This window comes from Zootoca vivipara, chromosome 3 (genome assembly GCF_965207765.1).
Source record: "Zootoca vivipara chromosome 3, rZooViv2.hap1.1, whole genome shotgun sequence".
NCBI classification, from domain to species: domain Eukaryota; kingdom Metazoa; phylum Chordata; class Lepidosauria; order Squamata; family Lacertidae; genus Zootoca; species Zootoca vivipara.
The window spans coordinates 104010914-104026545 of NC_142586.1; the positions used below are offsets into that span (position 1 = coordinate 104010914).

At 43.8% G+C, this 15632-nt stretch overlaps 1 protein-coding gene across 8 annotated transcripts in view; it reads left to right on the plus strand.

Moving 5' to 3' along the window:
- The window catches only part of SLC8A1 (solute carrier family 8 member A1), a 290864-nt gene that overhangs the window by 241693 nt on the left and 33539 nt on the right, over positions 1 to 15632 (plus strand). For 7 of the 8 annotated variants that reach the window (XM_088667389.1, XM_088667387.1, XM_088667392.1 and 4 more), the window contains exons 4-6: positions 5880 to 5897; positions 10134 to 10202; positions 15335 to 15465. In XM_088667389.1, the coding sequence (XP_088523515.1) occupies positions 5880 to 5897; positions 10134 to 10202; positions 15335 to 15465 (218 nt within the window). The remainder of the gene's footprint in view (positions 1 to 5879; positions 5898 to 10133; positions 10203 to 15334; positions 15466 to 15632) is intronic. The other variant, XM_088667388.1, reaches the window with a different exon arrangement.

The following is a 15632-nucleotide window of genomic DNA, read 5'->3' on the forward strand; positions in this document are numbered from 1 at the left end:
GTTCTGTTGGAAGCCGCCCAGAGTGTCTGGGGAAACTCAGCCAGATGGGTGAGGTATAAATAATAAATTATTATTATTATTATTATTATTATTAAATAGCACGTCAAAATGCAAATAGATAAATAGTAGATAAATACAGCGGGAAGGTGAACGGCATTTCCATGTGCTGCTCTGGTTTGCCAGAAGTGGCTTTGTCATGCTGGCCACATGACCTAGAAGCTGTACGCTGGCTCCCTCGGCCAATAACGCGAGATGAGTGCCGCAACCCCAGAGTCGGTCACGACTGGACCTAATGGTCAGGGGTCCCTTTACCTATCTCTAAGTCACATAAAAGTTTCTCAAAATCAGCCACAGATGTATTTTACAAGGAACCCTCTCCTGCCCTGCTCACCTTAAACATCCGGACTTTGAATAAAACAGGAGTTAAGTGGAATTGTTTTGCTTTTGCAAAAGGGAAAATAATTTACAACATATGGCTCTACTGCATAGTATAGCCATAAACTAAGTATACATCCTGAAATCAAACAAGGTGATCTTGCAATTATAACAATCCAGCATTTCCAGGATAAAAAGAAGCATTGATGCAGAAAATTCAGCAGTACAGCCGTAGATCTCAAACTGTGGAGTAGGTCTCCCGAGGAGACTCTGAAAAGCTGCTTGTAGATCTGTGAGTTCCTCTCTAATGCTTCATCAGAGGTATCTAGACTGGCAGAGAGATGCCGCCGTCCCCCTCCCTTTCTTATAGGGGGCTTTGAACGATGAGAAAGAATTATAAAACTGAAAGGTAATCACTGGGTCACCTAGCCCAACCTTCTTTTTTGAAAGCTTGCAGCCTCTAGAACTATCATAGAATCATAGTGTTTGAAGGGTCCTCTGCTGCAAGCTTTGGTCCAAAGTGGGGTTCGAACCCATGACCCTCAGATTAAGAGTCTCTTGCTCTTCTGCCTAAGCCAGCTCAGACCTACTTCTAATATAACCATTCCATACAGGAGAGAGATCTACCCTTGTAAGAAGGCAGTGTTCACCCACAAGTCTCTCTTCATATGCTGGAATAAGGATGGATGGATCATCATATTTCCATTCCTTGCTGCCTTCATTCCCCCCCCAAAAAAAACTGGATCACTTCTGTCCTGTTTATGGGTGCACTTTAAGAAGAAAATAAATAAATGGAAATGGCGTGGCCATGTTTTTCCCGTACAATTCCCCAGTCAATTCTTGAAAGCATCTTAAAAAGGCTTTCTTTACTGTGAGGCCACAGAGCTGCTCTAAGGGCACTTAAAATGTGTTAGAAGTTGAAATGAACCACCTTGCAAATACAGTGCAGATGCATGCATGGTTCAACCTGCTGATTAAATGGCTCAATCCTCAGGTCAGTCTTCCAATCCACATGAGAGTCTCAAGAAGGTGTGCAATGGGAACATTTGCTCCAAAATGCAGAGCAAACCAGAACCCTCCTCAAACCTCATGCCAGAAGCCAGCCCCTTCCTTCCAGATATGTGTTACTGAGCAATTAATAGTCACAAAAAATTGTTTGCTCAGAAGGAGACTCGTTTAAAAGGAGGATTCACCGCTTGTAGCATTATATGCTCATCTCACTTTCCCTTCTGCTCAGTTAGGTTTTGCAGGCTTTTTATTGTTTCAGAAACACGTCAAAGCATATTTGACTAGAGGCAACAATGGGACAAAAGAGATGTCTATGTTCCCGAGCCTTCGCCAAGTTGGTGTCTCATCAGTTCCATCCAGCATAGTGTACACCACAGTGAACAAAGACTCTTTCGAGCCACTTTCAACTTCTTTAAAAACTATCGTCTGTCTGCAACCATAGAATAGCTGGACATCTTTGTACACACATGGGTACCACTGTAAAACTGGGAACAGAAGCCCCCGGGGTTGGTTTTATTACTAGACAACCAAGCAACCTGTTTTGGAAGGGTTGTTTTTAAACGCATTTTGCTTTTCCTCCAGGGATGCTTGCAGGAACATTAGAGCACATTATTCCCTCCCCGTTTTACTTACCAGCTTTCCACTGAGCACAAGCTGAGACGGAGCATCGAAATACTCGTAGTTTTATTTCACACCCTTGCTATCAATGCAAAGCTTGTTTTTAAAGTCTTGAAACTCTTGTGGCCTTCCCCCAGAGCTCTGGGAATGGATTGTTGTTGTTGTTGTTGTTGTTGTTGTTGTTGTTGTTGTTTTTGTGTAAGGGACTGAGGACAAATTCCTGGCTAGAGTTCCATAGCCCCTTCACAGAATCACTAGCCAAGATTTTGTAGGAAGGACAGCGAGAAATGATCTTTAAAACCAGCATAACCACATTTACAGCTGATTTTTCACACATTGTAAGAAGCTCGCAGTGTAGTGCATTATTTAGTCTTCAAGGTGTTTCAGGATTCTTTGGTTCCAAGGGTGAATTCCTCCTTACCATCAGGGTACCGTTGCCTGGGGATGCTCTCGGGGGTTTTCAGCTCACACTTTGGGACTTCCTCATTCCCCACCCCACCCCCTGCTTGCCCTATCCCAGGCATCCTCAAACTTTGGCCCTCCAGATGTTTTGGACTACAATTCCCATCTTCCCCGACCACTGGTCCTGTTAGCTAGGGATCGTGGGAGTTGTAGGCCAAAACATCTGGAGGGCCGCAGTTTTGGGGATGCCTGCCCTATCCCTTTTGCCACATTCGCAGTGCCCAAGGGACTCCCTGACACAGTAACAAACACTCTGAGGATGTAGTATTGCACAAAAGGCCCACAGATGTGAACAGATGTGAGAAACGCGTATGTAGTAAACACTCTTTCCCATCCTATAATTTTAGATAGACCAACGACTTCTTAAAAATAATTTTTAAAAGGCCAAGAAGGAAGCAAACTCCCACAGGAATCCAATGGAACATATTCTTTCCTCAAACTTTTGGCAGAGCTGTAAATCGATACAGAATTAAGATCCAAATAAGGATCAAAAGAGTAGAATCTAAACACTGGGTGCATCGAATGTATTTTTTTTTAAAGGTTTGTCACAGCTAATATATTAAATAACCGTGCATCTAATATTCCTCCACCATTTCACAGACCACCCCCATGAAATGTTTCTCTCTTCCATTATTTTTCATGCTCTTTTCCTTTGTAGTAACAATGTCCTGCAGCTTTACAGATCTGCATTTTCTGGCCTTCTGGATCTGGAGCCTTTCTGTAGATGTTCCCTTTAATTTCATTGCTCATTGTCTTTTCTTCTTCTTCTTCTGTATTTGTCCCTCTGTGCCTTCTCCACAGCCCTGTTGTTGAATGAGCTTGGTAAGCACTCCATTTCTTGTATTTCTTTTCCATTTCTTTTCCAGTCAATCGATGTACTTTATGTAAGTTGGTTGTTCTATTACTTTATTTTTGTGCTCTCAAATGTTTCTTTTTTTAAAAAAAGATTAATAATGCAGTTTAACTAAATGAAAGTAATTGATTTCATGTTTCTTACTTAAATTTATTTTCCATATCTGCTGATTTTGAAGTAATCCCTTGGATTCAGTGTGCCCTCAGACTGAAATCAAGGTATTAAAGATCTGATGCGAAAAGATGAGACATCTTAGGTCAATTGTATGGTAATTGGTTGAAACATCTCATCTCCAGAAAGCCTTTTGGCAGATGCACAGATTAAACAGGCCAAGATTCAAATTTTATCCAGGGTTTCTTCTGATACATTAAGGAAGGGGAGAGATCTATTTTTCTTTAACTTTCACTTTGCAGAATGGCACAATAGGTCTTCTTTAAGCTATATTGTACATCCATTTTGGGGGAAGGTGGTGGACACTGATTTTCATATGCCAATTGAGGGAAAGTCGTTTTTTTGGATCAGTTAAGAGAATATATTACAGCCCATTACAGAAATTGCTCAAGTGGAAACGCTCACTGGTTTTTGTGACCAAAGAATTATTCCTTTTGGTACATGAGACTCTGCTGAAATGAGAGGTTCCAGGACCTTTGCAAAAGTAAACACACAACTGAAATCCTGTTGAGGGACGCTATTTGGAACAGAGAAATCATTAGCCAGATACAGGTTAAGTATGTTCTCCTTTTGCCAGTTTTTCATTCTAAATCCCCCTTTCCCAAAGCTGCTTCTTGTTTTAAAAAGCGGTGCTGGGAGTTTGAAGCACACAGTTGTTTGCAACTCATAGGTAGGCCCTGGTTTCAGCTCAAATGAGTGAGCACTGTGTAGGAGCCCCCAGTGGCGAACGGTGCCACTTGGCGCGCACCAGGATGACCCCGGATGGACTGCGCGTGTCTGCACTTGCGCAGTCCATCCGGGTTGGCGCTGCTGCTCTGCTTGGCCGGCACGCTCTGAAGCAGAGCGCACTATGGAGCGGGTTGCCGCCAGGTGGTGCCGGCGCCGGAAAACTGTGAGCAAGCCACAGAGAGGCTTGCTTGCGGTTTGGCACCGCCGCCCGGCAGCAACCCGCTCCGTAGCACGCTCTGCTTCTTCCTCCTCGGGCGGAGGAGGCCAGGGGCGGGGCAGGGGTGCTGCCCCCGCATGCTGCCCCCACGTGCTACCCCCGCCAGAGTGGAGCTAGGGGCGGACCGCCCCCATCGCCCCTCCCTTGCTACGCGCCTGGGAGCCCCCAAGCATTCCCATTAATTCCTGTGGTGTTCATGCAGGAGAGATTCCTCTTAAATGAAATCCCCAATGATAGTGGTGGGACATTTGAAAGATAAACCTGAGGTTCCTTTGGTGACTCAATCCTGTTGCATCTTACGAAGTGCACGCTAACCTAAATGCGGTCATGAAGGCTATACTGTGGAGTCAGGTTCGTATCTCGTGGGCCAATGAGTGGAGTGGTTTGGAATCGGATCACTTATTCATACCCAGCTAATCGGGTACAGGAAATGTGCAGCTCACCTACACACACCACTCCCCAAAGGAGTTGCTTCATTCACTTGAATGGGCACCATGACAACAGAGTGTGAAGGAACGTAGGAAGTTCGGCATAGTGCTTTAGAGAAGACTAGAATCTGTAACAGATAGCATAGCATCCTCTAAGCGCCTTTGTCTATTTCTACAAATAGGAGGACAGTTGAGGCTGAAATGAGAAGGCATATTTAGTGTTGGAGTGGGAGTTCAAAAAAGAAAACAGGAAGCTTCCTAATACTGAATCATGCCATTGGGGAGCTGCATCTGCTAATACTCCCAAGATCTCAGGCTGGAGTTTTTAACTAGAGATGCTAGGAGCTGAAGTAAACACACAACTGAAACCCTGTTGAGGATTCTGCATGCAAAGTCTTGTACTCTGTGCTAGGGCTTCTCCATAAGTTTTGAAACCAAGATGTAAGAAGCAGTAATTTTCCAAATAAGATATATTCCTGGGGTGTTCTCTGGTGATGACAGTGATGCACAGCAGTCACTAAAGCAGCAGCCTTGAGTTTTGTGAACCTGTCTCCGCCAGAAAGACCAGGTAAAACAAAACGTGATGTGACCGCGCTGTGTTGTGATCTTCCAGCCAATGAAGTGGAACAGCTAATGAAGTGGAGCTGTGGGTGGGGACTTTCACATCACCGTGATGTCATACCACACATTTTGAAATCCAAAAAGTGACCAGGATAGCAAAGAGGAGAGTGTAGGGCTGCATATTTTATTTTTTGTAGCATCTAATCTTGGCCTTAATTGAACAGGGAATAAAATGTTTCAACCAAATCTGGACTTTTTGAAATTTTCTCGTTTTCACACATTTGAAATTAGGATAAACCACACACACCGACACATGTTTTGGCATTTTTGCCTGATCCAATTGAGTGCATTTCCTGTAGGGAACTTTAGGGTAGAATTTTATAGTTGACATGTGATGTGAAGCAACGGATGCTAATTTGCTTCCTTTTTCTCTCTTTCCATTTTGCTATTCCTCTAGGTGGCTTCACAATTACAGGTATGGCTTTTTCATTATTATTATTATTATTATTATTATTATTATTATTAATTTGCTGTCTTCTGAATGTATGTTTCCATGTGGAAAATTAGGTTCTTCTACTGCTTATTCCCTTTCCTTTTAAGATATATAATATTAAACAGACTCACATCAAAGCATTAGTACCATTTAATGCCTTTCATAGCTCTTTAAGATTAAGAAGGCTGTATGGAAAAAGGAATAACATTTGTGACCCATGATTAACTAAAATTCATACAGGTTTACCTTGGCTTAGTACACACATTAAGCAATGTTTATAAACCAGCAGCAAACCATGGCTTATACGAGCATAGTTGGCTCATGGTTAATAAACCATGGTTTAGCTGCTGGGCTGGGTTGAGATGATCAAGTTAGCAAACCATGGCTTGGAGTTAAGTGCAAACCAGAGCAGTGACTCAACAAAGTAGATGACATCATTCCTGAAGCAGCTCAGAACTGCTGTTGTTTTTCTGTAAACAGCAAGTTTCGGTTAGTTGTCCATTAAATGAATCAACCAGTTTACAATGGCCCAACTATGTTTTAAGCCAGTAATGTGTACACAGTGTACACTGTTTATAACATGAATTGGGATTCATGTGATAGTTCCATATACTTAAAATATTATGCAACTTTAACATGAATCCCAATTTTCACTCCACAGAATCATTACCCATTCACCCAATGCATATATTCAAATATGAATACAGAAAGAGATGGGCTCCCACCTCTTTGTCCTAAAGCCATTGCAGGGGGGTGGGGACTCCTACCCAGGACAATCAAATGTTAATAGTTGTATTATGGTAATGAACATATGGTATTTCTTTTCACCTTTTGTGATGAAAGAGAGGCAAACATCACACTAGAATGAAACAGGACATGAATGCCTCCACCAGGGGAGTTTCCTGAATTTGTACTGTACCATTTAAATAATGAGCACTTCTCGTTCCTTTTTTATCACCCATTTTTTAAATTTGATTGGGGATGTTGTGGAAGCAGTTCTGCAATGAACTGATCACTTTTATGCTTTGATTGTAAAAGTGTTACATACTTGCATATTGCCTTTCTCTGATAGCTTTTTAAAAAATAAAAGCTCAAAGCAAGTTACATACTGTACATACATTCTTTATTTTGGTCCAAAGACCCACAAAAGCATTTTCAAAAACAAAATAAAACAGAAAGTTATGTAATGAGGAAAGGATGCATAGCTACTAGAAGGATCAGTATGGAACTCAATAAGAGGTGCGGCTGAATTCAGAAAAAAAAGTCCAAGACCTTTCTCAAAAGTGCAAAGCCAGCCTACTTGCATAAATCACCCAAGCCGTTGCATGGGGAAGGTATGTTTTTAGGAAACAGTGAACTAAAGGAAGAGTTGCACCCCAAGAACCTCTGCAACATTGCAAAGGAATATGGGGGTATTGCAAAGGACTGTATATGGTTGCATGTTTTGAACTCCCAAACCAGAAGAGGAACCCAAGCTGAAAAGTTTAAAAGCGGCTTTTACAGATTAAAATTGTAGTGCTGGCGTAGAAAACATTCCCCGTCAATGAACCCAGCTTGGATATTTGAAGAAGATGGCAGTCTGTTTTCCATTTGCTAACATCTTGGCTTATTTTTTTTGTTTTCGTAATCAAGGGAAACGTTTGAACGGTAGGACATCTTGATTTCTTTCATGCAAACTGAGATTAACACTAAACCCACGTACTAAGTAACTAGTGTGTAAACCAAGTTTGATGCAGTGGTGTGATATTTCTTTCCGACACACTTAACATCACACGTTTCTGGACAACAGAGTAAGACTTTTTTTAAAAATCCAGTGATTTGCGGGTAACAATTTGAAAGCATAATACAGAGCTCTAGAGACCTAGAGGATGGCAGTGAGTTTAAGATTCTTTCGTGCTCTTTAAGCAGCTTTGCTGGCAACATGGCTCCTGGCATAACAGCCAAGGGATATCGTAGATCAAATCATGGTCTTGTACTGACTGTTCCAAGGGCCTCTGTGCCAAGTTATCTGTAGCTGCCTTTGCATCAAAATATAACACCTGAACAAAAGCCAGGAGAGTTCAAAGCACTAAGGCTGCAGTCCTAACTGCCACTTACCTGGGAGTAAGCCCCACTGAATTCAGTACGGCTTACTCCTGAAAAGGCGTGGTTAGGATGGCACTGAAAGTCACCACAGTCTTTTTCCTTATTATCACCATCCCCCAGAACATCTGCCCACCACAGCTACCAGCTGATTTAATTGTAGGATGCATCTAAAAGCTTCAGAATGGTGTTGAAAAATATGGTTATGAATAATAGTCCTAATAAAATAACAAATGGCCCAATGCATTTCAGATAACAACACACGGGAGATACGTTGTCTTGGTAGGAGAACCTTGGTCTTGTGACTCTGAGGAAGGTTATCAACAAAAACACAATGGGCATTTTATTGTCCTGATGGGACTATTATTATTGAATATATTTTTCAGCACCATTTTGAGGTTTGGCCTCTTATTTGGCTTCTTCCAGCGGCGGTGCAGAGTAGAGCACTTTGTCTCGGGCCTTGGATTAGGGTCAAAGCCTTGCAGCTCAAAGGTTCACAGAAACCTTGACAAACTACCATTCCCAAGGGTTTGTGTGTTGGGAAACTCCTGACGGAGTGTAATGAAAAGCAGCAGGCCTCCACTTTGTACTGCCACTGCTGCTGGAAGGAAAGTTTTGCATAAGGTAGGGTAGAGACAGTGGCTCACTAAGTGAATTGAGAGACCTGTCTCTGGGTCTTGTTGTTCCCCCCCCCCAATTGGAGCAAAACCAGGCCTGAAGCTCAGACAGAGGAAGAACTCTTAAATGAACAGCTTTGGACCCCTTCCAAATCCAACCAAGTTTAGCTCATTCCAGAAAAAGACAGGGGAATTTTACGCATCCCTAGTACCGAGCAATTATTTTTGAACAACGTCTATAATAGACACAGGTGGCTTATGCATAATCTACAAATAGTTTCCCCTTGCTAAAGCTCCGCCTCTCCTGTAAGATGACTTCTTACTTTTAAAGATGAAGAGCTCTTGTGCAGAAGAGCTTGTTTTTAAGAACTGTCTTTAAGAAGTGAGTACTTAATGGATTCATCAGCCACTTCTTTCACCAAAAATGGTATTTAATTTTTCAGTAATCTGTAAGGGAAATCGTGTCTTTGGAAACAAGATCATCTTAGACTTGTGCAAGGCAATTTTGTTAACGCTTACTTTGAATTAAGTTCCAGTGAGGTTTATTCCCAGGTAAATGTGGATAGGATTGCGTCCTAAATAGAATGTAATGCTGTGATAGAGATAGCCATTTGCTTATAAACACTGCCCCGTATGCCATCCGCAGAACTTTTGCGAAGCAGCTTTCCCCTTACAATTTAAGAAGCCTCCCTATTCTAAGAACTTGCTGGTGTTTTTGACATTGAGTAAGGTCAACATCTCAGTAACAGCATTATCAAGCAGACCTACCAAGGGTCCTTTATGCTCTCTTCATGTCTGCTGAAGACATCATGTCTCAGTGAAGTTCTGTTAATCTCTGCCTGCTCTTTACTCCTTGCTTCTCCACCAGCATCGACCAGGTGAGCAGCATAGCTGCCAAGTTATCCCTTTTTTTAAGGGATTTTCCCTTATGCTGAATAGGCTTCCTCGCGAGAAAAGGGAAAACTTGGCAGTTATGGTGAGCAGATGCAGCCAGCCCTGAGGCTAAAGGAGCACTTTATAAATAGTATGCATTTCTGTTAACTTCTCTGAGAAATGTCTACAGCATAGCTATGGCTCTGAGGAGCCCAGGGGAAGATTGGAACTGCATAGGAAAGAAGAGAATGATAAAGACTGCATTAAAAATGTACAAGTGCCCATTCGCTGTAATCATTTTTTTCCCCCTCCTTGAAATCTTAAGCTGCAAAATTGTGATTGGAAATAGATTTCCATTAGGAGGCCACCATTTCAAAGGTGACGAGTAGCAGTCTAATCTTTTGAAGCACTTGAGCAGGCTGGCTGGGACCTCATTCGTGGCTCTGTTTATTCTTGAAAATGCGGGAAGGCGGTGCTTGAGAGTCCGCTGTGGGAAATTGTCATAGCAATAACCTCACATGAAGTTGTCATGCACCAAAGTAGATTCTTTGCAGCTAACCAAATCTAACAACACCAAGTGTTAAACCGGCCACCGAAACTCAAAGCAACCCACTTATCTTTTACTTTTTGCCAATCGTTTTGCTAGGCCAACCTGTCTTCCGGAAGGTACATCCTAGAGACCATCCCTTTCCTTCTACTGTAATCAACATTCAAGGTATTCTGTTTGCCAGGGTCCCTGTTCCACGGATAATGTGCATTAGCAGTAGTTTAGGACTTCATATATATGGTACATTGGAGCAGGGCGTGGGTGGGTTCCATTGAAAAATAAGGTAGAAATTGAATTACTGGCAAATTGCTGTTCTTTAATAGCAACTCAACACTGCCTGCTTGCGTCATCTAAGCCTGCCAGGCAGACATTAGTCCAGTCCTAAGTTAAAGGGACACAGGTGGCGCTGTGGGTTAAACCACAGAGCCTAGGGCTTGCTGATCAGAAGCTCGGCGGTTCGAATCCCTGCGACAGGGTGAGCTCCCGTTGCTCGGTCCCAGCTCCTGCCAACCTAGCAGTTCGAAAGTACGTCAAAGTACAAGTAGATAAATAGGTATCGCTTCAGCGGGAAGGTAAACGGCGTTTCCGTGTGCTGCTTTGGTTCGCCAGAAGCAGCTTTATCATGCTGGCCACATGACCTGGAAGCTGTATGCCGGCTACCTCGGCCAATAATGCGAGATGAGCGTGCAACCCCAGAGTTGGTCATGACTGGACCTAATGGTCAGGGGTCCCTTTACCTTTACCTTTAAGTTAAAGGAAGTCGTCATGAATCTCAGTATTTTGACCCAAGTGAGGTTGTAGGCAAATAAAAGGTGGCAAAAGACTTGGCTCACTATCCCCATAACCATTGTACAACTCGTCTCTTTGGAGCTTTGTGATGGGATAGTGTGTGAGGCTGCCAATGGTCAGCACCAGCCTCTGCACACCAGCACTCCTGGCCCAGCCAGGGGTAAACACAGGTGGGCCAGAAATGATGTGGCGTGACTGCAACTGACCACTTGGCAGGCTTTCACCTCCCCCCACTAGCACATAAAAGGGAGAGAGATCAGGAGGGGAGATAGAGCACAGCAGGCGATTGGCAGTCTGCATCTCTCTACCCAAGCACAGTATTAATCAGAGAAATGCTTGGTGCATTATAAGAAACTAGGAGGAAAAGTAGTCTGGGTCTTGTTTACCCAGTGCCGAGCCAAGGTGGGGAGATCCAAGGTAGTGGGAATAAGCACCAACTCCTAGTGGCCCAGGTCCCATTGAAACACACACACACACACACACACACACACACACACACACACAATATTTGAGGGGGCCTGGCTGGATGTCAGGGGACCACCAGGGGACAGTGGAGAGCCCAGGAAGTGCAGACAAGGGCTCCCTGATGCAGTAGGAGCCCGGGATGGCAGCGCTTCAGAGCTGTCCGCAGAAGGTGGTACTGACGTCCCTCAGACAGCGGTGGAGACCCTTGAGGATGCTGAGAGGGAAAGGTTCCCAGAGGGAAGCATTGGAGGGTCAGACCAGAGCGCCCAGGAAGGGGAGGTGCCAGAGGAGACAGCACCAGCCCCCCCCCCAGTTGGGCAGTTCCAGTGGGGAGGGTTCTCCAGCAGCCCCATCACCCCAACAACGGAGGGGTGAAAAGAGGCGCACAGAGGAGAGGAGGAGGTTCCGAACACCCAGCGTGTTCTGTTGGAGGAAGTCACGAAGGGCGGTGCTTCCGGATTCTGATTCGGGATAGAACAGTCATGCTTTTTGTTGCTCTGTCTTGTACATATGTATATAAATAAAACTCTGTAAAAACCAGCCACAGAGTTTGGGGCGGATTACTCGTGAGGAAGCCCCAGCACCATTACACCACCCCAAAGTTGATGGGCATTGATGCCTTCCTTTCATTTTCATGTTTGGACTTCATTTCCCAACAAGCCCTGTAAACAAACTTGTAATAGGGTTGCTGAATGGCGACTTAGCTAGGATTGGGCAAAAACCTTTTACGGCAGTTGTGATTAGAGGAGAGACAGAGAGTGCAAACTGTTTGCTTTGTGGTGCTCTGCTAGGACAAGAGAGGAAGCAGCTCCTGGTTGCTTATCGTTTTTAAAAATTAAACTAGATGACATGGAGGGTAAAGCTCCCCACCTGTTGTTATTGTTGTTGTTGTTGTTGTTGTTGTTGTTGTTGTTAATTCACCCTTTGCCCCAAGGTTCCAGTGCGGGTTACAACAATTAAAATTCAATATTGAAAAGCAATTTAAAACACCTTATTGCCACAGACATAAGGTGGGTCCTAAAAATATGTCCAAGCAGGCAAATGCATAATTTTGCAGCCCACCTTCGTTGATTTTGGGTGGTGGTGGGAATGCAACCTGATGCCTAGAAACCTATATTTGGGGAGAGTTGTGTTCAAGCTCCCCCGTTTAGCTTTAAGAATTCAGAGTAGCCCTGGACCACACACTGTTTCTTCGACCAGTCAACCTCCCAGAGCTGTTTTGGGCATAAAAAGTGAGGTGAGCGGTGGGGAATAAACCTTCACCAGCACTAGGATCAGGGGTGGGGCTTATCTGGGGCCGCTGGTAGTAGGGGTTATCAGGGAGCAATTTAGAGAGAAGTAGGGTGTGCATGATTATTCATTATATGAGGAATGCATAATGATGAGCTGAGCTCCTGACCTTCATTATATAGGAACAAATAACTCACCAAGCCGTCCGTGAAGTCAGATTTAGGAATGGAACGCAAAGGCCTTTTCATCCCTCTGGCCTTAGAGGATTCTGACAATTCAAGGATAACTGCTTTTGTCTTTTTTAAAAAAGAAGGTATCATTCCAATCCAGATCAGCCCAACTTTGTTTGTTGTTTAGTTGTTTAGTTGTGTCCGACTCTTCGTGATCCCATGGACCATAGCACGCCAGGCACTCCTGTCTTCCACTGCCTCCCGCAGTTTGGTCAAATTCATGTTCGTAGCTTCGAGAACACTGTCCAACCATCTCGTCCTCTGTCCTCCCCTTCTCCTAGTGCCCTCCATCTTTCCCAACATCAAGGTCTTTTCCAAGGATTCTTCTCTTCTCATGAGGTGGCCAAAGTATTGGAGCCTCAGCTTCAGGATCTGTCCTTCCAGTGAGCACTCAGGGCTGATTTCCTTCAGAATGGATAGGTTTGATCTTCTTGCAGTCCATGGGACTCTCAAGAGTCTCTTCCAGCACCATAATTCAAAAGCATCAATTCTTCGGCGATCAGCCTTCTTTATGGTCCAGCTCTCACTTCCATACATCACTACTGGGAAAACCATAGCTTTAACTATACGGACCTTTGTCGGCAAGGTGATGTCTCTGCTTTTTAAGATGCTGTCTAGGTTTGTCATTGCTTTTCTCCCAAGAAGCAGGCATCTGTTAATTTCGTGACTGCTGTCACCATCTGCAGTGATCAAGGAGCCCAAGAAAGTAAAATCTCTCACTGCCTCCATTTCTTCCCCCTCTATTTGCCAGGAGGTGATGGAACCAGTGGCCATGATCTTGGGTTTTTTGATGTTGAGCTTCAGACCATATTTTGTGCTCTCACCCTCATTAAAAGGTTCTTTAATTCCTCCTCACCTTCTGCCATCAAGGTTGTGTCATCTGCATATCTGAGGTTGTTGATATTTCTTCCGGCAATCTTAATTCCGGCTTGGGGTTCATCTAGTCCAGCCTTTCGCATGATGAATTCTGCATATAAGTTAAATAAGCAGGGAGACAATATACAACCTTGTCGTACTCCTTTCCCAATTTTGAACCAGTCAGTTGTTCCATATCCAGTTCTAACTGTAGCTTCTTGTCCCACATAGAGATTTCTCAGGAGACAGATGAGGTGATCAGGCACTCCCATTTCTTTAAGAACTTGCCATAATTTGCTGTGGTCGACATAGTCAAAGGCTTTTGCATAGTCAATGAAGCAGAAGTAGATGTTTTTCTGGCCCAACTTATAACCCACCAACCTTCAGTCCTAGAATCATAGAATTGTAGAGTTGGAAGCAACCATGAGCACCCTCTAGTCCAACCTCCTGCAATACAAGAATCTTTCGCCCCAATGACCCTGCGATTAAGAGTCTCGTGTTCTACCGACTGAGCTATTTATGGCAGCCTATTTTTGTTGCCTGCCAGGTAATATTTTGTCATCCCTAATGCCTGAAATTAAACTGTGTCTCAGAGGCAAAATCTGCTCAGGTTCTCTTTGGGCCCTGCCCTTTCCCAAGTCTTTTGTAATCTTCTTGCCTGCCTCAAGCACTTTGGCATCATAAATGAAACATGAAAATGCCACACACACCCCTCTTTATCAAACCCATACATCACTACTGGGAAAACCATAGCTTTAACTATACGGACCTTTGTCGGCAAGGTGATGTCTCTGCTTTTTAAGATGCTGTCTAGGTTTGTCATTGCTTTTCTCCCAAGAAGCAGGCGTCTTTTAATTTCGTGACTGCTGTCACCATCTGCAGTGATCAAGGAGCCCAAGAAAGTAAAATCTCTCACTGCCTCCATTTCTTCCCCTTCTATTTGCTATTTCAAAAATTGAAACTCCGGACAAAGAGTTGTTGAGCTTCAAGCTTTAAAAATAAATAAATCAACACTTCCAATGTGGGTGGCCATACACCCAGGTTTCCCCAGACATTTTATCCAGCAATGCAGAATTCCAACCAGATACACTTTTAGGCGTACACGTAAGCAAATCTTAAGGGTGGTATTCAATAAAAACCTTACTCAGAGTAGACCCTCGATGTACTTGTAGTAGCAAAACTGGGCTGGCCTCTGCAGAATAGTCACTGCTTTGTGGTTTTTTTATTTGTTTATTTATGGGGGGGAAATGATATTAAAATACATAATCATCGTCATCGTCATCATTATCATCATACTGAGAGAAGTCCCTAAATCAGTGCCTCCTTCCATTTCCTTGAGTTGGAAAGATTTGCCAAAGCAGGGCCATAGCCTAAGCTGAGGTATAAAAAGATTGGTGTGGCTGAGGGGAAGCAATCACTTGAAATTCGGAGACGGTTATGAGCCAGTGATCTCATTTGCTAATGCTTCCAGGCAAACCATCTGCAGCAGCACTGTTCAGGCCCCTCACCATGCAGGCACTGGCCCCTTGCTTAATGGCCTGTCCTTTTTCCATAACAGATGTTTGCCTGCTTTTGCCATTGCAATGGGACACATTTGAATATAAATACTGGTAGTAGATCTCAGCTCAGCTCCATTTGACAGAAGCTGGCTGTGGAGAAGTGAAAGCCCTGCTTCAAAATCTGTAAATTTATCCTCTCTTTTTTTCCTCTCTCTCTCTCCCCACTTTCCAGAAGAGAACGAAGAGAAGCAACCACTGACCAGCAAAGAGGAGGAAGAGCGTCGCATTGCAGAAATGGGGCGCCCTATCTTAGGGGAGCATACGAAGCTGGAAGTGATTATTGAGGAGTCCTACGAGTTCAAGGTGGAGTATAGGGCTGCCATGAGCCCTCTTCCCTGCTAAACTATTACAGCCCTCTTTTTGAATCGGGATCAAATCTTTGTAAAATGGCACAACATAAGGCCAGGTCTGTGTTTTCCTGTGCCGAAAAAAATAACAAATTCTATCCCAAGAAAAGGCAGATTGCACCA